The sequence below is a fragment of the Sycon ciliatum genome, chromosome 2 (assembly GCF_964019385.1).
Source record: "Sycon ciliatum chromosome 2, ocSycCili1.1, whole genome shotgun sequence".
In the NCBI taxonomy this organism is placed as follows: Eukaryota; Metazoa; Porifera; class Calcarea; order Leucosolenida; family Sycettidae; genus Sycon; species Sycon ciliatum.
In genome coordinates, this window is record NC_088644.1 from 41,668,905 (window position 1) to 41,690,662 (window position 21,758).

Genomic DNA, 21,758 nt, shown 5'->3' on the forward strand with positions numbered 1-21,758 from the left:
ACGGTAAAATGCTAACTATGTCTAATGTTGCTGGAACCTTTAGAGACGAACTTCTTTTACGGACGTTCCATTCTTTTCTGTCCCAAGTTTTTGTCAGGCTGTACTAATGAGCACATGTTGATCTTAGAATAGATACTTGTGGCAGATACTTGTGGTAGATACTTGTGGCAGATTGTTGATACGAACATTACAATGTATGTAAAATGTCATTTTCAGAGTTTCGACCCCCCCCCCGATCGAACACACGCACATGCGCGCACACGCACACACACACACACATACACACACACACACACCCCTCAGACCTCAGACCTGCCCATCGCGGAAGCGATGATAGCGAACAGCTATGTTACACATAGCAACTTGTGCTGGGATTGCACCATTCAACAGCTGGCAAGGCTGATGAATTGACCGCCACTAATTTTAGCCTGGTAGTTTGTGTGTTTCTGAACATTCAAGCGATGCCAACGCGAATCCCACGAATTATTATTATTATTATTTATCCACCACACAGCTGATTCAAGTGGCTTTTTCTGGTCAGTGAATCCCTATTTTTCACACACACACACACACACACACACACACACACACACACACACACACACACACACACACACACACACACACACACACACACACACACACACACACACACACACACACACACAAGTACGCCAACATGCAGATACTGAGTATCCTCTGTACGAATGTCATGTGAGGAGAGTTGCAAATATCAGAGGCCAACTTGAAACAGAAAAAAACACCATTTCCTCTGTAAAACATTTCACCTGCAAAGAGGTGAATTTGAGCTAAAAAATGTTCAGTGGATATGTTATAGATAATTCAAGTAACAATAGTTGGCACCTTTAGTGGTGACCATAAGAACAGACTCAAATCCAAAGCTGAAGCGTCTATCTGCGGCACATCTGTCAACTACCGGCATAATATATTATGTGATTGTCATCATAGTCAAAGTACAATGCACTCCGTTGTAAAACAGGTGGACTCTTGATAAAGGTCTGGTATTCTCAAGCCGAATGGGTTAGGAAATATTGACAATCAGTATCATATTATCATAGCTCATAGTTGCAATAGGACTTTGGTAGGAAATCAGTGCTCAAGACCATTATACTTCTAATTGTTTTATATTAGTAGCTCCTGTGACTATGAGAGTGAGCAGACACACACACACGTAAATCAAGGAAGAGTCAGAGTGAGGACAGTCCAGGATCAGAGCTAGACGCCCAGGCATGCAAGCATGTAGTCTCAGGGCTAAACCATCCTCTGAATCCTCCTTTGCTGTTCTTGTTGTTGGAGGCTTGACAGAAACACCGACGTGGCACTTCGGACCGAATCCGAATGGATTACATCATCCTGTCTGGATTAGTGCCCTTGTCCATATTCAACAGGTGCTTCCCTCATCTTCTGCATAGCGTGCTGCTGGGGTTTTTTTCAGCAAAGGCGACAATCCCCAAACTTGATTCTGGAGTGAGGCGGATAAATTGTTTGTGCTTGAAACTCGCTTTAGGCGAGCAGTGTGCCTGCTGCATGTACGCATGACTATGCTAGCAATAGACTGATGGCAGCCATTAGTGCCAGGCCACCAGTGACAAACAGCTGCCGTGAGTCCCATATTCTAATCGCTGATGACGTGATATGGCCTACGTTGAACGTAATGACGTCATTGGTTTGCCAGTCAGGCGATCGTGTGAATGTGATTGGCCGATACCGCGGAACGTTGTGCCGTCTGTGGAATGGCTCACAGAACATCATGTTCACATTAGCTGTCTGCCCACTGGCAGTGAGTAGTGTGAAGCGCGGCAGGTACGGGCTGGACGAGTTCAGGATGCCGTGCACAATTCCAAAGTAGGTATGGTTCCTGAGGATGTGCACGCACGTCTCCTGAGCAATCGACTGCATTATGGCATGGTTAGCCATACTCAGGCCTATTGGCATCACCTGTAGATGTGGCGAATAGGCATTGCACACACAGGCACGCATACACAAACACACACCATCACCATCACATTCATAACTATGTTCATAGACAACACTGTAAAACCGGACAGTCTAACGAGTCACAAACTTTAACGTTTTAACGACCAATTTTTTCCTCGTTATAATGAAGAAACGTTATCGCGATATGTCTGTGTAAAGATGCGCATACAGATTGGTGGCCAGGTAGCCATCACTAAACTTTCTGCACGTTATTGTGCCAAAATTGCAAAAACGTTAAACTTTTTGGTCGTTACTTTCCGGTTTTACAGTAGTATTATATGTGCAGTATGTGTGCAGTATGTGTGCAGTATGTGTGCAGTATGTGTGCAGTATGTGTGCAGTATGTGTGCAGTATGTGTGAAGTATGTGTGCAGTATGTGTGAAGTATGTGTGCAGTATGTGTGCAGTATGTGTGCAGTATGTGTGCAGTATGTGTGCAGTATGTGTGCAGTATGTGTGAAGTATGTGTGCAGTATGTGTGCAGTATGTGTGCAGTATGTGTGCAGTATGTGTGCAGTATGTGTGAAGTATGTGTGCAGTATGTGTGCAGTATGTGTGCAGTATGTGTGCAGTATGTGTGCAGTATGTGTGCAGTATGTGTGCAGTATGTGTGCAGTATGTGTGCAGTATGTGTGCAGTATGTGTGCAGTATGTGTGCAGTATGTGTGCAGTATGTGTGCAGTATGTGTGCAGTATGTGTGCAGTATGTGTGCAGTATGTGTGCAGTATGTGTGCAGTATGTGTGCAGTATGTGTGCAGTATGTGTGCAGTATGTGTGCAGTATGTGTGCAGTATGTGTGCAGTATGTGTGCAGTATGTGTGCAGTATGTGTGCAGTATGTGTGCAGTATGTGTGCAGTATGTGTGCAGTATGTGTGCAGTATGTGTGCAGTATCTGTGCAGTATGTGTGCAGTATGTGTGCAGTATGTGTGCAGTATGTGTGCAGTATGTGTGCAGTATGTGTGCAGTATGTGTGCAGTATGTGTGCAGTATGTGTGCAGTATGTGTGCAGTATGTGTGCAGTATGTGTGCAGTATGTGTGCAGTATGTGTGCAGTATGTGTGCAGTATGTGTGCAGTATGTGTGCAGTATGTGTGCTGTATGTGTGCAGTATGTGTGCAGTATGTGTGCAGTATGTGTGCAGTATGTGTGCAGTATGTGTGCAGTATGTGTGCAGTATGTGTGCAGTATGTGTCGAAGTAACCAAGCCTTGAAGGTATCTGTTGTTTTGTGCAAGACACACGCTGTGTAGTGGATGTCAACTCATTACCTACATGTATGTGCCACTTGTATGGTCATGTGACCTTTGCACGTGGTCATGTTGTAGTTACACTAACGTCACTGCCACACTCCCAGGCATGGGAATGGACATGATGTGTAGCAAAGTGAAATCCAGACCAATGGAAGGTCATCGAAATCGTTTTTTTGCCACAGAGAGTGCACTGGTACATGTTTTTTGCTTTGTTGTTTTTTCTTAGCACATGTACATGTACGATATTCAAGAAAAATACAAATATTTATTTGGGTAACAATGAGAAAAAGCAAAGCAAAGACAATTGTACAACTATCTCGGAAAATGAGCACCATGCGCAATGTCTATTCAATATGCGCTTCCGCCACTGCAAGTGTGGCGGACTGATCATTCGAACCCACCCTGGGGTGGCCATGCCGATTGCGCGAGCCACGCAAACACAAAACTCTGGTACATGTACATTCATGTAGGCTGATTCGTAGTGGCAAGTATGCTCACCTTGACTTTGTAGTATCCTGGTTTGATGAAAGATCGCATTCCGTCTCCTTGTCGCAGTTTCTTGGTCACAAGATAATAGTGTTGTCGGCCTGCCTGCGGATCGAACGCCTCCTGGAATGCAACATCTGCACAAGTCGGAGCACATGCATAACTTAGTGTTTGACAGAATGACATCATCACAATGTATGTTGCTGGACAGTGTTAGAAGATCACATGCCGTTTCACTGTTCGACTCAGACTATTCATGCCAAGGCAGCCACAATTGACTATTCCACTTCCTGGACAAGTCAAGAATATAAAGTCACCTGATGACAGGAGAAGGAGGGGATTAGACAACAGAAGTAGGGGGGGGGGAGAGAGAGAGAAAGAGAGAGAGAGAGAGAGAGAGAGAGAGAGAGAGAGAGAGAGAGAGAGAGAGAGAGAGAGAGAGAGAGAGAGAGAGAGAGAGAGAGAGAGAGAGAGAGAGAGAGAGAGAGAGAGAGAGAGAGACTCTATCAGGGAGCAAAGTAAGTCAAGAGAATAAGTACATGAGGATAATGTTACGTTGGACGTGATTTTAAATTGATCTTACTGAGTGCCGGAGCTGTCCCACTGTCTGCTGTGTGTAGACTATGCTGTATGACGACCAGGGAGTGTTGCGGATTGCGTGCTCTGGGTAATCTCTGCACAGGATAGCATGCCAGGAAGCTTCCCAGTTTACCACCGGGATCACTCTGCGCCACCCACAAGCACTGGCCATGCGAATAGGGGATATCCTGGTTGATACGAAACCTCGTCAGAGAACTGGGATCTGTACACGCGTGCATATGCATACACACACGCAGACAAGCACACATACACACACACACACACACACACACACACACACACACACACACACACACACACACACACACACACACACACACACACACACACACACGCATGCACACACCACAGCACAACACAATACGGTTGGTCACCAGTGACTCAGGGAGCAAAGCAGGAATGTTTATATTTGTCTTGGTTGTGCTTTCTTGCTAACAGTAACACATAATATCACATGCTTTCAAGAGAAAAAAATGAGCTGCAGGAGCTTGCTATTGTGTTGTTTTATAGAACCCGTATCTCCGGTTTGTATGTGCACGTGTGCGCATGTGTGCATGTGCGTGTATATGCGTGTATGTGCGTGTATGTGTGTGTGTCCTTTGTGTGTGTGTGTGTGTGTGTGTGTGTGTGTGTGTGGTTGTTGTCGTCGTTGTCGAATCAATAGTTGCTACCATCATACCTACAAGAGGGCTCTCGGAATAGACGTACCTCTGGATAGCTGCAGTTCAAAGACCTCATTCCTAGCTGTGGGGCGCTTCAGCCTGATCACCTCTCCATAGTTTGCTTGGAGTGACTTATCAGTATTCTCCAGTGTCTGGCCTCGTATTGACTTCATCTTTACGAGCATCTTATCGTCAGTTGGGTAAGAGTTGAATAGGATAAAGTCTGTGGCTTCGTATTTAGCGAGCGCATGTGCTGTGAAGTTCGGACTGGCCATGAGAATGGGACGAATGACTTTGTCCTCCTTTATCCCGTCCAGTACAAGAATGTTGCTGGACCCCTCACTCATGCGCAAGGCAACACGCATGTGCAGTAATGACTGGGCGTTCTTGAAATCGGTCAACGTCCTCACAGAGCCGTTCTTCACCACCTGATGTCATCCATCAATGGGAAACAAAGAAAGAGCAGCATGAACATGCTGGGTGAGGAAGAGAGACTGTAGAGCTGCGACAGCTACCACCAAGTAAAATCTGTCTGGAGAAGAGAATGTCACCAGGCAAGGGTTGCATGAACCGACCTCTTCCTCCCCATTCCTCTTACTTCACCTAGTTGTCCCAAAACTGGGAGGTTTCGGTCCTGGAGGTATCTTGTCACTCTCTACCTTCAAGGTGTGTTGTTCTACATATATACATGTATGCAATCACTGTGTACATACCTCCAGTCAATGCTTGCTATTGCTCTGTATGATGCCAGTGGTTGGACAGCTATCTAAAGAACTCCCTTGATATGACCCCTATATAGATTCTTGTCGTCTCCATACATATCAAGGAGGCCATAATGCCTTCTTGTAACGTTGAGCAACGTGGTAAAGGTGAATCGCCCCGAGCCAACTAACCTTGAACTCATAGTCCTTGTAGGTAGCTCCGACTGGCAACTCCAGGCTGAATGCCTGGCTGCTGGTCAGATTACGCGCTATCCGTATGACAACGTTGCAGTACAATTGCTTTTCGCAAGCCGCCGGAGAGTGAGCCAGCACCTCTGCAAAGGTAATACACAAAATACCATCGGATAGCCGCGGAGGAGAAAGGGGAAAAGAAGTCAGAAAGAAGAAGGAAATATCACAGACAGCACGGACGTCTCTTCACGCAGTGGAAACTGGAGGACAGTACAATCTCACATGTCCTTTATCGGGTGAAAGGTTATATTCGCCCTTTTGCGCTATACCATGTGCCTGCCTGGATGCTGACGGAGTGATAATTATCAAGAGTGAGTGTATACTACCTGGGGTTATGTACTCTTGGTGATAGTATTGGTCATGTGACTAAATTTGTGTAAAAAGTGACCCTGACATGTGGAAGGTTCTTAATTACTTGGCAGGCATCATGTGGCCCGTAGATGCAAGGATTGGGTGGAGTTGGAACCTATAGGCTATAGCTCTCCCATATCGTTTGTGGTAGATTTCAAACAACTCTGTAGTCTATACAATAGATCAGACTGTGTATATCTTACCCATTTCTTTGAGCACGGACGTTTCCAGCGAAGTGTACAGGAAGAGGTGTGCATGCCTCGGACGTATGACTTGATCGCGATTCATCGGGATGGGAGTGATAGTAACTTTGTTCTTGTTCAATGCTCGCTCCACTACCACCAACATATCCAGGTTCCTGGGCAAAGAGTGGTATGCTTCGCTCAGGTTACGATTCACAACACCTAAAAAACACAACAGAGAACAATAATGTACACAGATGAGGGAGGCATAAGTTATGACCTTTTAGCAAACCTAAACGGTTTTGGCAACTTAAACGTTTGGCTTTGGAACTGCAGCCCAGTAGTTAGTCTTCCTCATGGTGGCTCGAAAAAAAGAGTCTTTTACAATACTGACAATTATAAGCAAGATGTTGTTGTTGCTGCTGCTGCTGCTGCTGTTGTTGTTGTTGTTGTTGTTGTTGTTGTTGTTGTTGTTGTTGTTGTTGTTGTTGTTGTTGTTGTTGTTGTTGTTGTTGTTGTTGTTGTTGTTGTTGTTGTTGTTGTTGTTGTTGTTGTTGTTTTTGTTGTAGTAGTTTGCAAATTCACCATACGTACAGGGGAAATCTACCTCCTCACCAGGCTGTTACCAAGACGCACGCAGAATAATGAAGATGATGACATGCGTGAATGGAGGATAGGGGGGAGGGGGAGGGGGGAGAGAAAATTAGGAAGCTGAAAAAGTGGAAGAAAAGGTGGTTTAAAGAGTCGTCTACGTTAAGCACACAACACGGGGTGGGCACGTGCAATTCCTAAGGCAGGATCTGTGCCAGGCAGGGTGTGTGTTTTGCTTCTCCAATTTTATGCATATTACCACGGATGCTACCTCAAGAATATCCTGCAGGCATGTGGATCCTCTTGGGTTCGTACTGTGCTTCCACGAAGGCGCTATTCAAACCTGTCGTAACGTGTCAAGGATCGTATGTCAGTAATCTTCCATTAGCAGCACTCTTTCCAAATGCACTGTTCGCGGTACTCGCCCCAGACATTGCTATGCAAAGTATGCGGCGCGCGGCGCGAAAGCCAATAAAGCTAGAACAAAAATAACAAACCAGCTGTGGAATGTTAGAATGTCGGAGGTGTGGTGATTCTAACCTGAGAATCTCATCCTTCCTGTTATTCAGCCAACTATGCGGCTTGATCTTATACAGTGTACAACAGGCAGTCGTACTGCCAAGCTACTTGTTGTCTGTAGCTCATGCTAGTATTGCTACTGCTGATGCTGATGATCTACGTGAACGGCATATGCAGCAACTCCAGCAGTATTGTACTGATGTGTAAGACTACGTACGAACACTCGCCCAGAGGTACACACTACATATGCTGTAGAGCTGGTGTAGACTAGAACGTAGAGGAACAGGCACAGCATACAGACTCAGTGCTGGCTGGATGTTTCACACGTGTTCAACAAGGCCTTGCATCAGTTGCTACTACTTCACAGACAGTGCTCAGCTGCACAATTAACACACTGTCTATGATCCTGCACAGATGTGGTAGCATCAGCGACATAGCCCAGGGGAACGCCGTCCATGTCAGAACCTGGACTGACTGTGTGATTGAAGGAGCGCTATTTTGCCAGCGATTTGCGGTGGAAAGCAATCAATTCACGTGGAAATCAAGCAACTGATTTTCCGCATTGTACCGTGACAGGCTTCAGTAATCGGCAACTCACGGAACGCACCCTTCCTTGCCACCAAGTACTAGGCTCTATCTTGATCCGCCGAAGGAATCATTTAATCATTTTTATCTTGTAACCTGGTTCTGGACCTGGAAGGGAATGCTTTGAAGAACAAACTATGCATTTTGCGGTATTCGCAGAATATTCTCCGAGTTACGCTCATACATCGGACTACTAGTAAGTCTTTTTCATGATTGGCGTTGAGAATGGGGCTTGAATGTTGATGGACTTCGCGTTGATCCTTTCTGATTCCTTTCTTCCCTTCTCATTCCTTTTTCCTTTTGGATTATCTCCGTCTCCATTTCTTCACTGTCTTTTGGCACTGATGTGAGGTTTTCAACAAACTCTGATGACTAGGACGACTAGTGCACGAAGGCATACAATGAAAACCTTGGCAAATTCCGTTGTTGGGACGGAATATGCCAAGATTTTCATTGTGTGCCTTTGTGTACACCGCTCTGGCTGAATCAGGTATTGAGCACTTTCGCAGAACCTAAGCATACTGCCTCTGTGCTAGGGCTACTAGTAGATACCTTTTGTGCGTGGAGTAGATAATTTACTACTCTCAGGTAGCAACGTGCCACACTCAACAACAGCAACAGCACTTCATACTCACCCTATTTCGACTACATCTGTACTTGTGGTAACCTTGGTACCGAGCACTGAGCCTAATACTAGTATAATTGTTGAAATAATTACTGTCCAGCACATGCACATGTACAACATCTAACCGCGAAGTTCGGTCAACGAGTAACGTGACTTTCCTCCTGCCAACACATCCCGTGAGATTCTATAGCGCTGGCAAAGTTCTTTAGACATTGATAACAAGTGACTATAGCAGTGGGAGGGGCGATACAGTGTATTTTTCTGTCACGGGTTCACCTAGACAGCTGTCTTCCGGTTCATAAAGCCACTTCTTCATCTTTTAGAACGCTTCTTAGCGGAACCAGATCCGGCAAGCATTCCCTGTTGGGCTTGTAACTACTGCCGGTGAGTCCATAGCGGTGCGTGACCAGAAGTGTCAAAAGTGCGAGCGAGGGGGCTTGTAACTCGAGATCTGTCCACTGTCAGTGTCGAAAAGAGTTTCCAGAACGACCTAAGAATTTTCTGGTGTAGCTGGTGCATGTATGCGCGGTTGAAGACTGTTTTAGTTATACGCGAGCTGTATGAGCTGGCGCACGCGCGCGCACACACACACACACACACACACACACACACGTACACGCGCGCGCGCTCACACACGCACACAGTAGACTTAGGAGACGAAGTTCTGTAATGTGCACTGGTTTAGTCTCACGCCTTTTGAGCGGGGAACAGACTCGCCAACACGCCGGAGGAGTTGGAAGTGGCGAGGACAGCAACATCACGCATCATCAAAACTCCTAGCTAGAGATTTTCAAGCCAGCAGGAGTTTCATGCACTGTATATGCTTGTGTATATGCTTGTGTATGTGTGTGTGTATGCATTCGCTGTATATGTACGCATTCGCATGACTGTTGGAGACATGGAGCGGTGGGTACACGGGACTTCTTGTACACGTTTCTCCGTTGTAATTCACACTTGACGTGATGTGTGGCCGCTGGGGGTTAGATCTGTTAGAGTTTTGTGAATGAACATAGCTCGAGGCTGCGATAACAAACTCACCAATTCACTAATGAACAAGATTTCAGAACGAGTTTGATTCCGGATCTGAACGAGCGGCCGATTTGTAGGCCACCTGAACTTTACACGATTAGCATTGAACGATGCCACGTCAACCACACCAGTCTAACACTGGACATTGCAATCAGCTGGGTTCCATTCTTTACACTCTAAGGCTTAGTTCTCATCCACTACATTGAACGAGCTTTACTGATGTATCCTGACCTCACATTTCGCTGGTCAGTCCAATCATTAGACTGTGTTACTATCATTATTGCATGACTGCATTTTACTGCCAAATATGCTTCTGCTTAGCACATCACACTGTCGAGTGTACTAAATATCTCATGGCGTCGTCTACTGTCGTTTGCAGATGCGCATACTTCAGCATCTGAACGATCGTAATAATCAGTGGGAACTTCCGCTCCAAGCGGGCACACGCACGCACGCACACACACATACACACACACACACACACACACACACACACACACACACACACATCCAATAGTTTTTAGTTGTGGAAATGTCACAGTACGTGTTCATGAGCTGCTCACACTACGAGCACGGAAACCGTCCGTTCGTGATTCTGCAGCAATGGTCTGTGAAGACAACCTTTAACGCCAACATGGCACGGCTACGTTCTCAACAACGACAGAACATGAAACACTGACCCAGGTAGTCACCTGTTTCCCTACCTACACCCCATGCACTACATCGTCCGGTCAGGATCGCCAGTAATACAGTTACATGTATTTCTCAACCTCCCTATCACATACAGATACACCGTGGACAAGCTCAGGCGGAAGATGATGCTCAAAAATCGTTGTTGCTGCCATTAACAACTCCCGTTTCCCTTTTGTGCTTTGACGCGTGGGGTATGCGTAATACCAGCTAACGCGCATAGGGGTAGCTAACGTGGTCCTTGTACCTCGTTGAAGCCTGCTAGATACGCACTACCTAACTTTGGTGTGCTAAGCGGTCTATTCGTGAAGCTGCGGTCGCGACCTTCAAACTCCTGACGCATTTTGCCCGCACGCACCTCTAAGAATCATGCTGAGGTGCTCTCAAAGTCACATGGAGAGAGATAGCTATGCAGGCTGATAATACAGACACGCGTGGGCCAGTGCCAACATAGCTCTGGCGACTGTGGATCATCTCGCATTGCAAAGCCTTGGCAGTGACGTAGACGAGATTCCTTCGAGTTCCCGTCGCACGCTTCCTCCTCCTTCTTCGTGTCATGTGCTTGGTCTGTGGCACTCTGGTATTCCTTGGAACAGCGGCGGCATCACGTGGAGGAGCAGAGACGAATTATTGATGCAATTTGTTACGGTGCTACGACGCCATTACCATTTCTATTTTGGACGGGGACTATGTTAGAAACGTCAATGCTAGCTCACCGGGTTTGGGAAATCGTCATTCAGTCGAATCGAGTCGAGCGAGCTGTCGAGAGGCGGACTCATGCCCCTGTATGGCAACTCCCCAATTCTCATCACCAATACAGTCAATCATACAATCCCAACTATTCAGACCCATACTGGGCGATATAAATACACAACGTCAATGCCGGAATCCGTCCTTTCTAGTTTCTTCTCTGCTGTCTTAGTCATCTCGTGGCGACCAGTAGCAATGCACTGCTCCAACACTCACTGCTAACTGTGTGAATTCTGTACAACTGATATCCACATTGAAGGCTAGGACAGTAGGAGTATCATTCCTCATGCTACAGCACATGTTTCGAATGCACTGACACAGCAACGTTGCAACGTACACACACCTGCAAGCCGCAAAATTCAGGCTACGTCCAGGGTGGGGAAATGTCGGGAGAAGTTTTTGCCAAACTGCACGGCGCTGACTGACAAGTACAAATGTACACTAGCTCTTGTAGACCAACATCACAGTGTCTAGTCGAGCAGCAAGAGACACTTGAGAAGCGAATCATTACACAAACGGAGAAGGGCTACAGGGCTCACTGAGATTAAGACGTCTTGGGCGAAGGAATGCGTCATGCATGGCGCTGCTAACATGTTGTAGCTACACGAACCAACGACTAGATGACTTTCCCATCTTGAAATAAAAATACCACGTCAGATAGGTGATAGGATGCAGTGCTGGTATCGTTGGCATTGTTGCTGTGCATGCTACGTCACAGTACGTGATATAATACAATCGACTACGTGTACATGACTGTACAATGTCATGTACACTGTCATATCTATGTTGTAATACAAATGGGCGATGAAGAGGGCATCTCCTCAATTGACATCATACTAATATGGAGGCACGCCAAGCCATGGGGAAGCCAACCCGTACCCACACCACGCCACATGTAGAACGACGGAAATGAGTAAGCTTTAGCAATGCGTCGACCGCTCAGACGCAGATAATCACCATCATCACCATCACTCATCGTTATCTCTGAGCTCAGCGCTCTTCATGTTTGGGTAACTCGGTCCTATTGGCTTCTGGATCAATTTAGATAATAGATACTGGTTGGTTGTCCTGCGGACGCCGCACCAGCTCCTTCCCTGTAGCCATTGTCTGCGATGAAGCATTCGACTGCTCGTGCCCGTGGCTTTGTATTACAGCGACCCCCTTACAGTGCAACAAAGCAATTCTCTGAAGAATGGCCGCATTATCGCTGCTTTTCATATGTTCCTCTGAAAGCCGCTCTAATAACAGCCTGGAAACGGGGTACACGTGTATGCGAGAATTGACCTGTACCTCATCAACATGAAGGTCCGCCCCCCCCCCCCCCTCCTCCTCCGCTCATATGATCTCCGTAGGTCAGACGCTGGCTGGATTTCTCGTCAGACATATCTTTGTATGTGGCGGACTCGGGCTAGCCTCTTTTGTGCTGAATGTCTCATGAGGTACGCGTGCGCGCCCCTCATCCACACCATTGTCACCGCACACTGACAAAGATCACGATCTGAACAAGCCAGCTCTGATATCCTGTTTCAAACGCGACTGTTCCTGCGTGAAAACGAGGCATGCGTGGTACTGGTTATGAAAGAGAGCCGTGAACGATTGAGACACGATCACACCCGATCAGGAATTATCACCAGAACAAGACGGTCCTCTAGTCTAGATGCGAGTACGGAATGCAGCCGAAATGGACAAAACTCTGTTTTGTGCTCATCTTCAACCCTTGTCGGGACCCGAAACTAGCGATCTAATCTCAAATTTGCGGCTAGCAATTTAGTTATCAAGGAAAAGAAATCTATCTGAGAGTCCCTTTTTAGACGTGCGAGGAGGAAGGATTAGCCGGTATGCTAAAACGCCTTTACAAATGGCTAGAGGCTCGCCCCGGGCCACTAGCGGTGTCCTCTACAATACAACCGCGTGTTAAAACATATCGTTGTATGCGACTGTCGCAATGTCACCACATGACAAGTCACCACAAGACGACAAGAGTCGTATTTTGTACAGCACGCAAAGCGGAATACATATCTGAGCCAGATTTACGTACTGCAAATGGTTGGGGAGGAGAGCAGCATATGAACGATGAAGGAGAAATCCTGTCACCACAACTATTTCGCCAGACTTTGCTATGATTCGCTGGCACGCGCACACGGTGTCACATACACAAACTACGTGTGCCGTATCGCCATGGTGCATGTTATTGTGAGCTAGGAGCGATATGAAGCCCTTACAAGACCGATAACATCACGCCGATGTAACAGCTCTAGGGGAATATACCAGGTCACCAGATCTCAGTGTAAACCTTTCATAGCCCTAAAATAAAGGCTAAATCGCTGGTTCTAGATCATGGAATGTTTCCAAGCCTGGTGAGAGTGGAAACGCGCGATCGCCAGAAGAGCAAAACACATGTTTTCATCCACTATCTTCGTACCACAATATCATCTTTCACACGTCTACACACCTTCTAACAGCAGACGAAGACTGATTATGACAGATAAAATTATAACAAGTAATACCACCCTGTATCAACATTGCTGGTTGGATTTTACAAAACTTACCTAATGTTTTGTACTGTGGTCTTCCCGGCCTGATCTTGTTACGCCGCCTGAGGATTCGAGCACGGAACGAGTCGATAACACTCAGCGAGTCCACAGACACTAGTCGTGAGTGTGAGTAGGGAATATTGGAGACGAGCAACGTCTGCCTGGATGGACCGCCCGAGATGAGGGTGACGTTCAGCTGCGTGCGCCGCGCGAACACATTGAAAACGTACAAACGGACATCGCTACTATTCTTTCCAATGTCTGATCGACGTTCCAGTGATCTTGCTCGTCTAGACACGCTACGGGTGCTTCCAACATGGCGTGCATCCACCACAGCCGATGAGAGCTCATTATACACTGGTGAATCGGGGCTCACTCCGCTTTCAGCGCTAACACTCCAACCTTTCCCTTCCGACCGCTGTGGTGAGAAGGTGGCGGAGGAATGAACTATGGCGAACACTGCACATATCAGGACATGTACACCTAACCGAGCCTGACCTTTACAGCCAGATCTACACGCTCTTATTGTGTCGTCCATTGTACCAGCCTCCGACTGCACGAAGTGCAGTTCCGTTCTCCGCTTCACACGGGTCCCTCTCCCCAGTTTTCACCTTCTCCTTCTTCGGCCGCTTCGGCTACCCAGGATGATAGGACGATCACTGAATAAGCAAATCAGGCCACTAGCAGAGGACTGGGTTCGTCCTAGCGTGGCTCAGCCCCTTGCCCTCTGGAATCCTCGCACTGGTGATGATGCTGATGCCTCCACTGGCAACACTGGCAACACCTTTCTGCTGCTGCTGTCAAACGTCACTAAGTCAGGCGAGCGTTAACGAGCGTACACGCAATATTTTCTCGTGCACTTGGTTCGTCTAACCACGGCTTATCCAAGCGAGACTAGTTTCAACTTTACTGTTCACTCTCACTTACCGCTCTCTTTAGGACTGTTGACTTGCATGCACAACAAGGCGTAATACCATGTACAGCGTGACAGTATCTACTGCCTAAGTACTGGTGTCCATCAACAGTCAACAGTAACACCACTAGCAGACTGAATACCTCACACTGATGTCGACGCTCCCGTTTTCTGTCCCCTTCTTCAAGTTGTGGAGGCGTCTCTTGCGCGCTCCTAGCTGGGAAGGTCTTGCTTCCAACTGATCTTGGCTAAGCTTTGCAGAGCAGTGACTTCGTTGTGACTAGTGTCCAGCACAATTGTAGCTGATTTTGATATTGCCAGTGCTGGTACTGGTGCTGGTACTGTACTGTAGTGTAGGCTGGCTGGCGGCTAACCTAACCGTTGCTGTTGAGAGTGATGTCGTTGAGACTGTCAACGGGTGCTGCTCACTGATCATGCCTGTGACCATGCCAGCATAGCCGCGCTTCGAACTGCGAATGCCAATGGCCAACCGCCAGGCGAGGCAGCGGAGCAGGCTGCAGAAGAAGGGGACGCCCTAGGCCAGGGGTTCGATTTCAGAGCGTGGGTGCAGGGCATGTGTGTGTTGACATCCTATGCGATGCACTCGCCACGTCGCTGCAGTGTCCAGCTTGTTCATAATTCCCAACGTCCAGTTCAGAACTCGAATGACCACTCATAGACATGCACACGCAGTACACGCACATACATGCACCCGCACATGCACATGCACATACTCATACTCCTGTCCATCGCTGAAGCATGTACACACACACCACATACGCACACATACAAACACACATACACACGCGCACGCACATACCACACACACACGCAAACACTGGGCTGTGCAGTTCCCCTGGACCTTCGTTGTCCTGTCACTGAATCTGTTATGGGGTGTTGCACATTAGCAGGAGATAACCACTATTCGCCGGTGTTGGTTGATTCCCCACAACACTGCCATCATAGAGAGACAGCACAGGGGCATAGACACTGCTATGGCACTGCACTCATGAAGATGTTATGGACAACATCAGTGTGAAATGGGTTGAAGCTTCCCCACAGAATCCCTTACCCGTGTTTAGTAGTGGCATGACTGACCCCAACTAGCTGCAGCTATGCAGCAATACTATGTTCCTATGGCATGGATTCCGTGTGGATGTGCACATAGTGCGGAATAGAACCACTGTGGGTGTACTGATGAATGATGATGCACGATAGCTGCAGTACATTGAGCTGCATCGGCTACATTTATGACTGAGTACAGTGTATCATGGACTAAGGGGGGGGGGGGGGGGGGGGTTATGGTCAGATCGACCAAGACAGCACAGCACCAGCATGCTGCAGTAGCTGGAGCAGCATTTCTGGGATGGACTGGACCGGCAAGATGGCCATCGACCTGGACTGCCTTGTTCAGCGTGCAGGAAGGCAAGACCGGTGAAGCAGGCTTCCACAGTGTGCACTTCAAGTCGTCGCCGCAGCAAAATAGCTCAGAATATACAGTGCGAGTATGCGATTGAAGTAATGCCTGCGCACTATCATACTTGACTAGTTATCAGGTTGAACTACTGCCAATCCTGCTCTCGCTGACGATGTGGCTAATCTAAGGAGAATACAGGGTCGGGTCTCCATGCTAAAACCACATCCTGAGTGAGCAGTGTACACTGTACATGTTCGGGGGACTAATTGTGCGTTGCGGCTCTTATACAACATATTCCACCCGATACGTTATGTAAAATATGTCGAGCGCTGAGTCTACGCGGAATATCAAGCCTCGGTTTTGTTGAATAACCGCGGATAAGAGACAAAAAGCGGAAGCAAGTGTATTGCTGGGAGAATTCAGTTAGCGGTAGACTGTAGGGCGTCATGTTTAGACTCATTCGTTTGACACGCTGTTCCCAGTGCTAACGTTAACATCCACGGTGACATCGTGTTTTCGATCGGAGACAGCCGTGTGTGACCAATTGTTACACATGTAGTCATTATCCAACCATAGTTACATGTTGGCCTAACCTGCGATACCACTCTCTGACTTTCTCTCTCTCTCTTTCTTATTTACTAGTATTTAAGTTTTAGTTTGGAAAGCAATTCGCATGTGTTGAGTATGTGTAGTGAGAAGAGGATTACCTTGAATCCTTGTTCTGACAATGTACATGTAAATGTAAATGTACACGTCCTGCAGATACAATCATTCGTGTACCGTGCATTACTGTGCAGTGAACTGCTGTGCCATCATTCATGTACAGCACGGTATTCCCCTCCTCTAAGCACATGCATGCGATGCTATCATTGGGTACATGGAATTGTGTACTTCGTATTGCTAGCTTGATCTGTCACAGAGACAAGTACCGCAGACTTCATCCACCTTGTATCCCCCACTACCACCACTGCTGTTTTGCTGCCTTCACGATACATTCACATTTTAAGAAGGTTTGTGGCTTTTGCAAAGAAGAATGGAATCCGGTGTAATCGTCTCTACCGAGGTCCTGCATGGCTGCTGCAGTAGGCGGCACGCGCATCGACCCAGGGTGTCCCTGGTGAGTATGTCGCTCTCTTCCTACAATAGAAACAACTGCTCCTTGGCAGTCCAGCATGGCATGGGCAGCATGATTATGCACCAGCTGATTTCCCCCTACTAGCCTAGGAGCTGTGGCATCATTCATGATCCACGGCAAGAAGTCAGCAATGCCTGTACCTATGGTGAAGTAAAATATACATATAGATAACAGTCATACTAAACATAGCAATCCTAACAGAACATCTCGCTGCCCAGCTGTGCTGTACTGTCGGTGATGTCTTTTGAAATAATTGCAACTCTGCGGGGGCTAGTAGTTCATACACTGTTACGCGTGGGAGGCATACTTGCACACGCAACATGCTGTGGACTATACATGTACTGAAGTATGTAGTGTAGTCTGAGCTATCTTCTCCACCGCTAGTACATCGTACATGTACACGGTATTCCACCATGCACGAAGGGGCGACACAGGCATTGTCGTTTAAAACTCACAGTTCCTGGTCTCTTGCTCAACAATGATTGACCTTCTCCACCACCACGCTGAAAGGTCATGTACATGTATGTGTTTCTACCGTCTGGTTCCGTCTTGGCCGTAAGGCATACTGAGAGTGTTCGTAAAGGCATAATGAATATGAGAACATTATAATTATACTGGCTACCCCAGCAAGTGTAGGGTGTGCATAGATAACTGTCTTGGCCGCTTTAAACCAATGTACTCCGTGTGGTGTAGGCCAGGTGTGCATTGGTGGTCGATTCACATGGCTTCGCCAGTTGTGTGGATTAGACAGTTATCTGGCGCAAGTCTTGATCTGTCTCATTCACTTTGCTATAAGAGAAAATCTGTGGGTGCACATCCAGTGCATTTGCAGATTTGCGTGCTTCTCTTGCGACGGGCGTATACATGGTGCATGGTGTGTGCGTGTGGTGTTTGGTTGTGTGTGTGTGTGTGTGTGTGTGTGTGTGTGTGTGTGTGTGTGTGTGTGTGTGTGTGTGTGTGTGTGTGTGTGTGTGTGTGTGTGTGTGTGTGTGTGTGTGTGTGTGTGTGTGTGTGTGTGTGGCTATGCGGGGGCACCCTTTCGGGGTTGTGTAAAAAAATGAAAAAAAGAAGAAAAAATAGGGATTCACTGGCCAGAAAAAGCCACTTCAATCAGCTGTGTGGTGGATACCAGACTAAAATTAGTGGCCGTCAATTCGTCAGCCTTGCAAGCTGTTAAATGGTGTAATCCCAGCACAAGTTGCTATGTCTAACATAGCTGTTCGCTATCATCGCTTCCGCGATGGGCATGTCTGATGTGTGTGTGTGTGTGTGTGTGTGTGTGTGTGTGTGTGTGTGTGTGTGTGTTTGCGTTTTCATGTGGGCGGTGGTGACGGTGTGGCAGCGACGAGTCCGAGATGTACCCGGTGTTGGTTTTGAGTTCAGGCATTGTGATGGTGACAGCAACCTTTATCGCAAGCCTACCCGGACGGATCCGGTCGCCATTGCCACTGAATCACAGTTTTCAGACGACTGGGCACTTTTCGCATTAATAATCGCTCTTCATTGAGATATCTACCATTCTTTCTTCTTTCTCACTATTTTCTCCCCAACCCTCCTTCCCTGTAACACAATAACACATTCGCTGCCTTGTCACATTTGTGCTCGTTTGGATTAGCGAATTCAAATAAAGTATACAAACAAACAAAACGAATTTTTAGTATCTCCTTCTTTGACTCATAAAGCCTCGGCACGTATCTTTCCACCACATGATAAGAGCATATCTGTCACTATTATACTGGCCAGTGCTCTGTATCTGAAATGGCCAAGCGGGACAGGTGGAAGCTATTAGGACATATGTTACGCCAGCCAAGTGACATCCCTGCAAATGTTGCTCTCACTGCTTTCTGTACATATGCTACCAGTCAGCCCTTTCGAATAGGTGCACCCCGCTCTTGCCTCACCACAAGTCTCCAGCGAGACGTTCGCTTCACACCTATCTGCATTTTTAAGCCCAGCTACCTTCGTGATCTTGGCACCTATGCCCGCGACAGAAAACAATGGAGTAACATCTGCTCAGCCATTTAGTCTAGTACTGCTCTTCTTAAATTTGACCTTTATTACAAGACTCTTCTTTTCTTTTTCATTTCGTTCTCCCACTCTCACACAAACATGCTCACAGTTAATTCTGCCGTCGTGAGTCCCATTCGGGACGGATACGAGAATAAAATAAAAAAAAATAAATAAAAATTAATGATACTCCAACATCATTTTAAAAACGTTCAAACATTTTAACGATAGAATGGTCAATTGACCCGTGATCTATCCTAGAACGAAGTCTGGTTGTGTTGTTTTCAACACGCTGATTGAAAAGCTGCACTTTTCATCTACCGAACCCAAATTATCATGGTCATCTGTGTGTGAGATGATGTTGAGGAAATGGATGACTTCAACGCGCAATTCTCCCAGCGACAGTCGTATACGTAGCTATTCCATTCCGTATCACAGTTGGAGTGAAAGTCGTCCGGCGAGGCCTTGTCAAATGTAATTCCTGCGCAAAAGAAAGAGCAAAGCGGTGGAGTAGGCAGTGCACAAAGGAGGAATTTCGTTCCTGAATACTACAATTCTTTCTCGGTACCCATCCAATAATTAAAGAGACTTTCTACAAACCCATCAGTATATCCTTCAGCCCTACAACCCGAAAAAACGCTAAAGACCCCTCGGAAATGCTATGTTAGTGCTATAGGCTATAGTTTGTGTGTTTCTGAACATTCAAGTGATGCCAACGCGGATCCCGTGAATATAGTATTATTCCCGTAGCTATGCAGAAGACGTTACTTCAGTAACGTCTGGCGCTAGCCAGGGTCCACACAGCTATAATTTGGTATTTGTGTGTTTGTTTGTGTGTTTGTTTGTTTGTTCGTGTCACGCCTGGCGCTATCCGTATCTGACGGCAAAAAAGCATAGGATGTTATAAATTTTTCAATTCTCCTATTTTTCTTTCAGGCATATCCTGGGATTCGAACCCGCACTATCGCCCTACATGCATTCCCCCATACACTTCGCATTCATACCCATTCTTCCAAGTTGCTTCACGTTATTATCTTGCGTTTGAAAGCCCTATTTGAATATTGCGGGCAGCTGTATGTGGCCAGCTGTGTTTGATGGTACGGTACGGTACGGGAGACGGTGTCGTATTACCCTCGATCGTACCTGTCCCGTACCTATCCCCTACCATACCGTGCCATCAAAGACGGCTGGCCACAATGCATATTCAAATAGGGCTTTCAAATGCAAGATCACAATGTGAAACAACTTGGAAGAATTAGTATATATGCGAAGTGTATCGGGGGATGCATGCAGGGCGCGCGATAGTGCGGGTTCGAATCCCAGGTTATGTCTTAAAAAAAAGGATTTTTTAAAGAATTTATAACATCCCTATGCTTTTTTTGTCTAGGTCATCAAGGCAAAAAAGCATAGCGTAGGGCCCTGAGCTTCCAAGCTCTCTCGTTTAGTGCCATTGAATATTAACGTTCTTCAGAATTCCCAGACTCCATTGCAGCGTATTTCTTGCACTTGAAAATACCGCCATTCCGGCAACAGGCTCTCAGCTGCACCAAATAGAACTTTGCCAATATTTCGCCCATTGGGCATCATCAGGGCATTGAGGGCATTACATATTACTTGAAGTAATTGTAATTAAGAGTTGGTTAAATCACCTTGATGATCTAGAGGTAGATAGCCACTGAAGTTGTCGGGGGATGCTTGGGTGTTTCGATGAATGAGGCACACCTAACTACAGACACAGCAACCGATAACTAGTAACACATGAATCTACCGGAAAATGATCCATCCTCCCCCGACGTTTAGGAGCCGTATCTGACGCCTGATCATGGGGTGGTGGATCCCACGGAAGCAGAAAGGAGATTCTTGACCCACCCTGTGCGTGAAGCGGTGCAATTTTTTAAATTTATTGTTATCAGCAATTTTTAAACATGAATATCGACGGATTTGCCCCTTTTGTTCATGTCTTGCCCGGCTCTAGTAATGGATCATGAATCCCCCCAGTCCACATTCCTTCTCCTTTTCTCTCCGTTTTTCTTTCCCGGCTTTCAGTTGCCTCTTCCTTCCCTGCTCTGTTTTACTTTCTCTTTTCGTTCGTCTCTCTTAGTATTAGTACTTTGTACTGTTGAGGCAACAAACTGAAACACTAAAAACTAGGGGTCAAACGGGTGTACCGGGTACCTGGGTACCCGCCCGTTAATCTCAGGTACCGTTAGTAAAAGGGTACCCGTTTGTAAAAAAGAAAAGAAAAAAAAGGTGATCCTATCGTATTCCAAGACTCAAAAAAGGAGTGCGGATACTCTTTTCCTTTTTCCTGTGCATTCCCGCTTTCGACTTTATCAGGCAGGAGCAGGCTGAAAGACAGACTTAACAGTTGTTCTCTCCACTCTAGTGCAAGTAAAAATCCTCGTACTGGAGGTTTTTGATTGTGATGTGAGAAAATGCAAGACTTGAAACTCGTTCGAGGTGGCAGCTGAGTAACTAG

General features: G+C 46.7%; 2 protein-coding genes and 1 long non-coding RNA gene across 3 annotated transcripts in view; 1 reads left to right on the forward strand and 2 right to left on the reverse strand.

The window, feature by feature from the left end:
- Nucleotides 1-686: 686 nt before the first annotated feature.
- Nucleotides 687-15,059, reverse strand: LOC135810146 (uncharacterized). Its single transcript, XM_065323613.1, has 7 exons — nucleotides 13,823-15,059; nucleotides 6,506-6,706; nucleotides 5,892-6,034; nucleotides 5,045-5,426; nucleotides 4,320-4,538; nucleotides 3,749-3,873; nucleotides 687-1,959 (listed from the first exon to the last, which is right to left on the reverse strand). The coding sequence occupies exons 1-7, from the start codon at nucleotides 14,343-14,345 to the stop codon at nucleotides 1,561-1,563; spliced, it is 1,992 nt and encodes a 663-aa protein (XP_065179685.1). The 5' UTR covers nucleotides 14,346-15,059; the 3' UTR covers nucleotides 687-1,560.
- A 1,817-nt stretch (nucleotides 15,060-16,876) lies between these two features.
- LOC135810148 (uncharacterized) lies at nucleotides 16,877-19,459 on the forward strand. Its single transcript, XR_010552279.1, has 2 exons — nucleotides 16,877-17,254; nucleotides 18,615-19,459. It is a non-coding gene; the product is annotated as an uncharacterized LOC135810148 (long non-coding RNA).
- The window catches only part of LOC135810147 (uncharacterized), a 49,892-nt gene continuing 47,519 nt past the window's right edge, over nucleotides 19,386-21,758 (reverse strand). Inside the window, exon 16 of the mRNA XM_065323614.1 lies at nucleotides 19,386-19,760. Coding sequence (XP_065179686.1) covers nucleotides 19,597-19,760 — 164 coding nt within the window. The 3' untranslated portion in view covers nucleotides 19,386-19,596. The remainder of the gene's footprint in view (nucleotides 19,761-21,758) is intronic.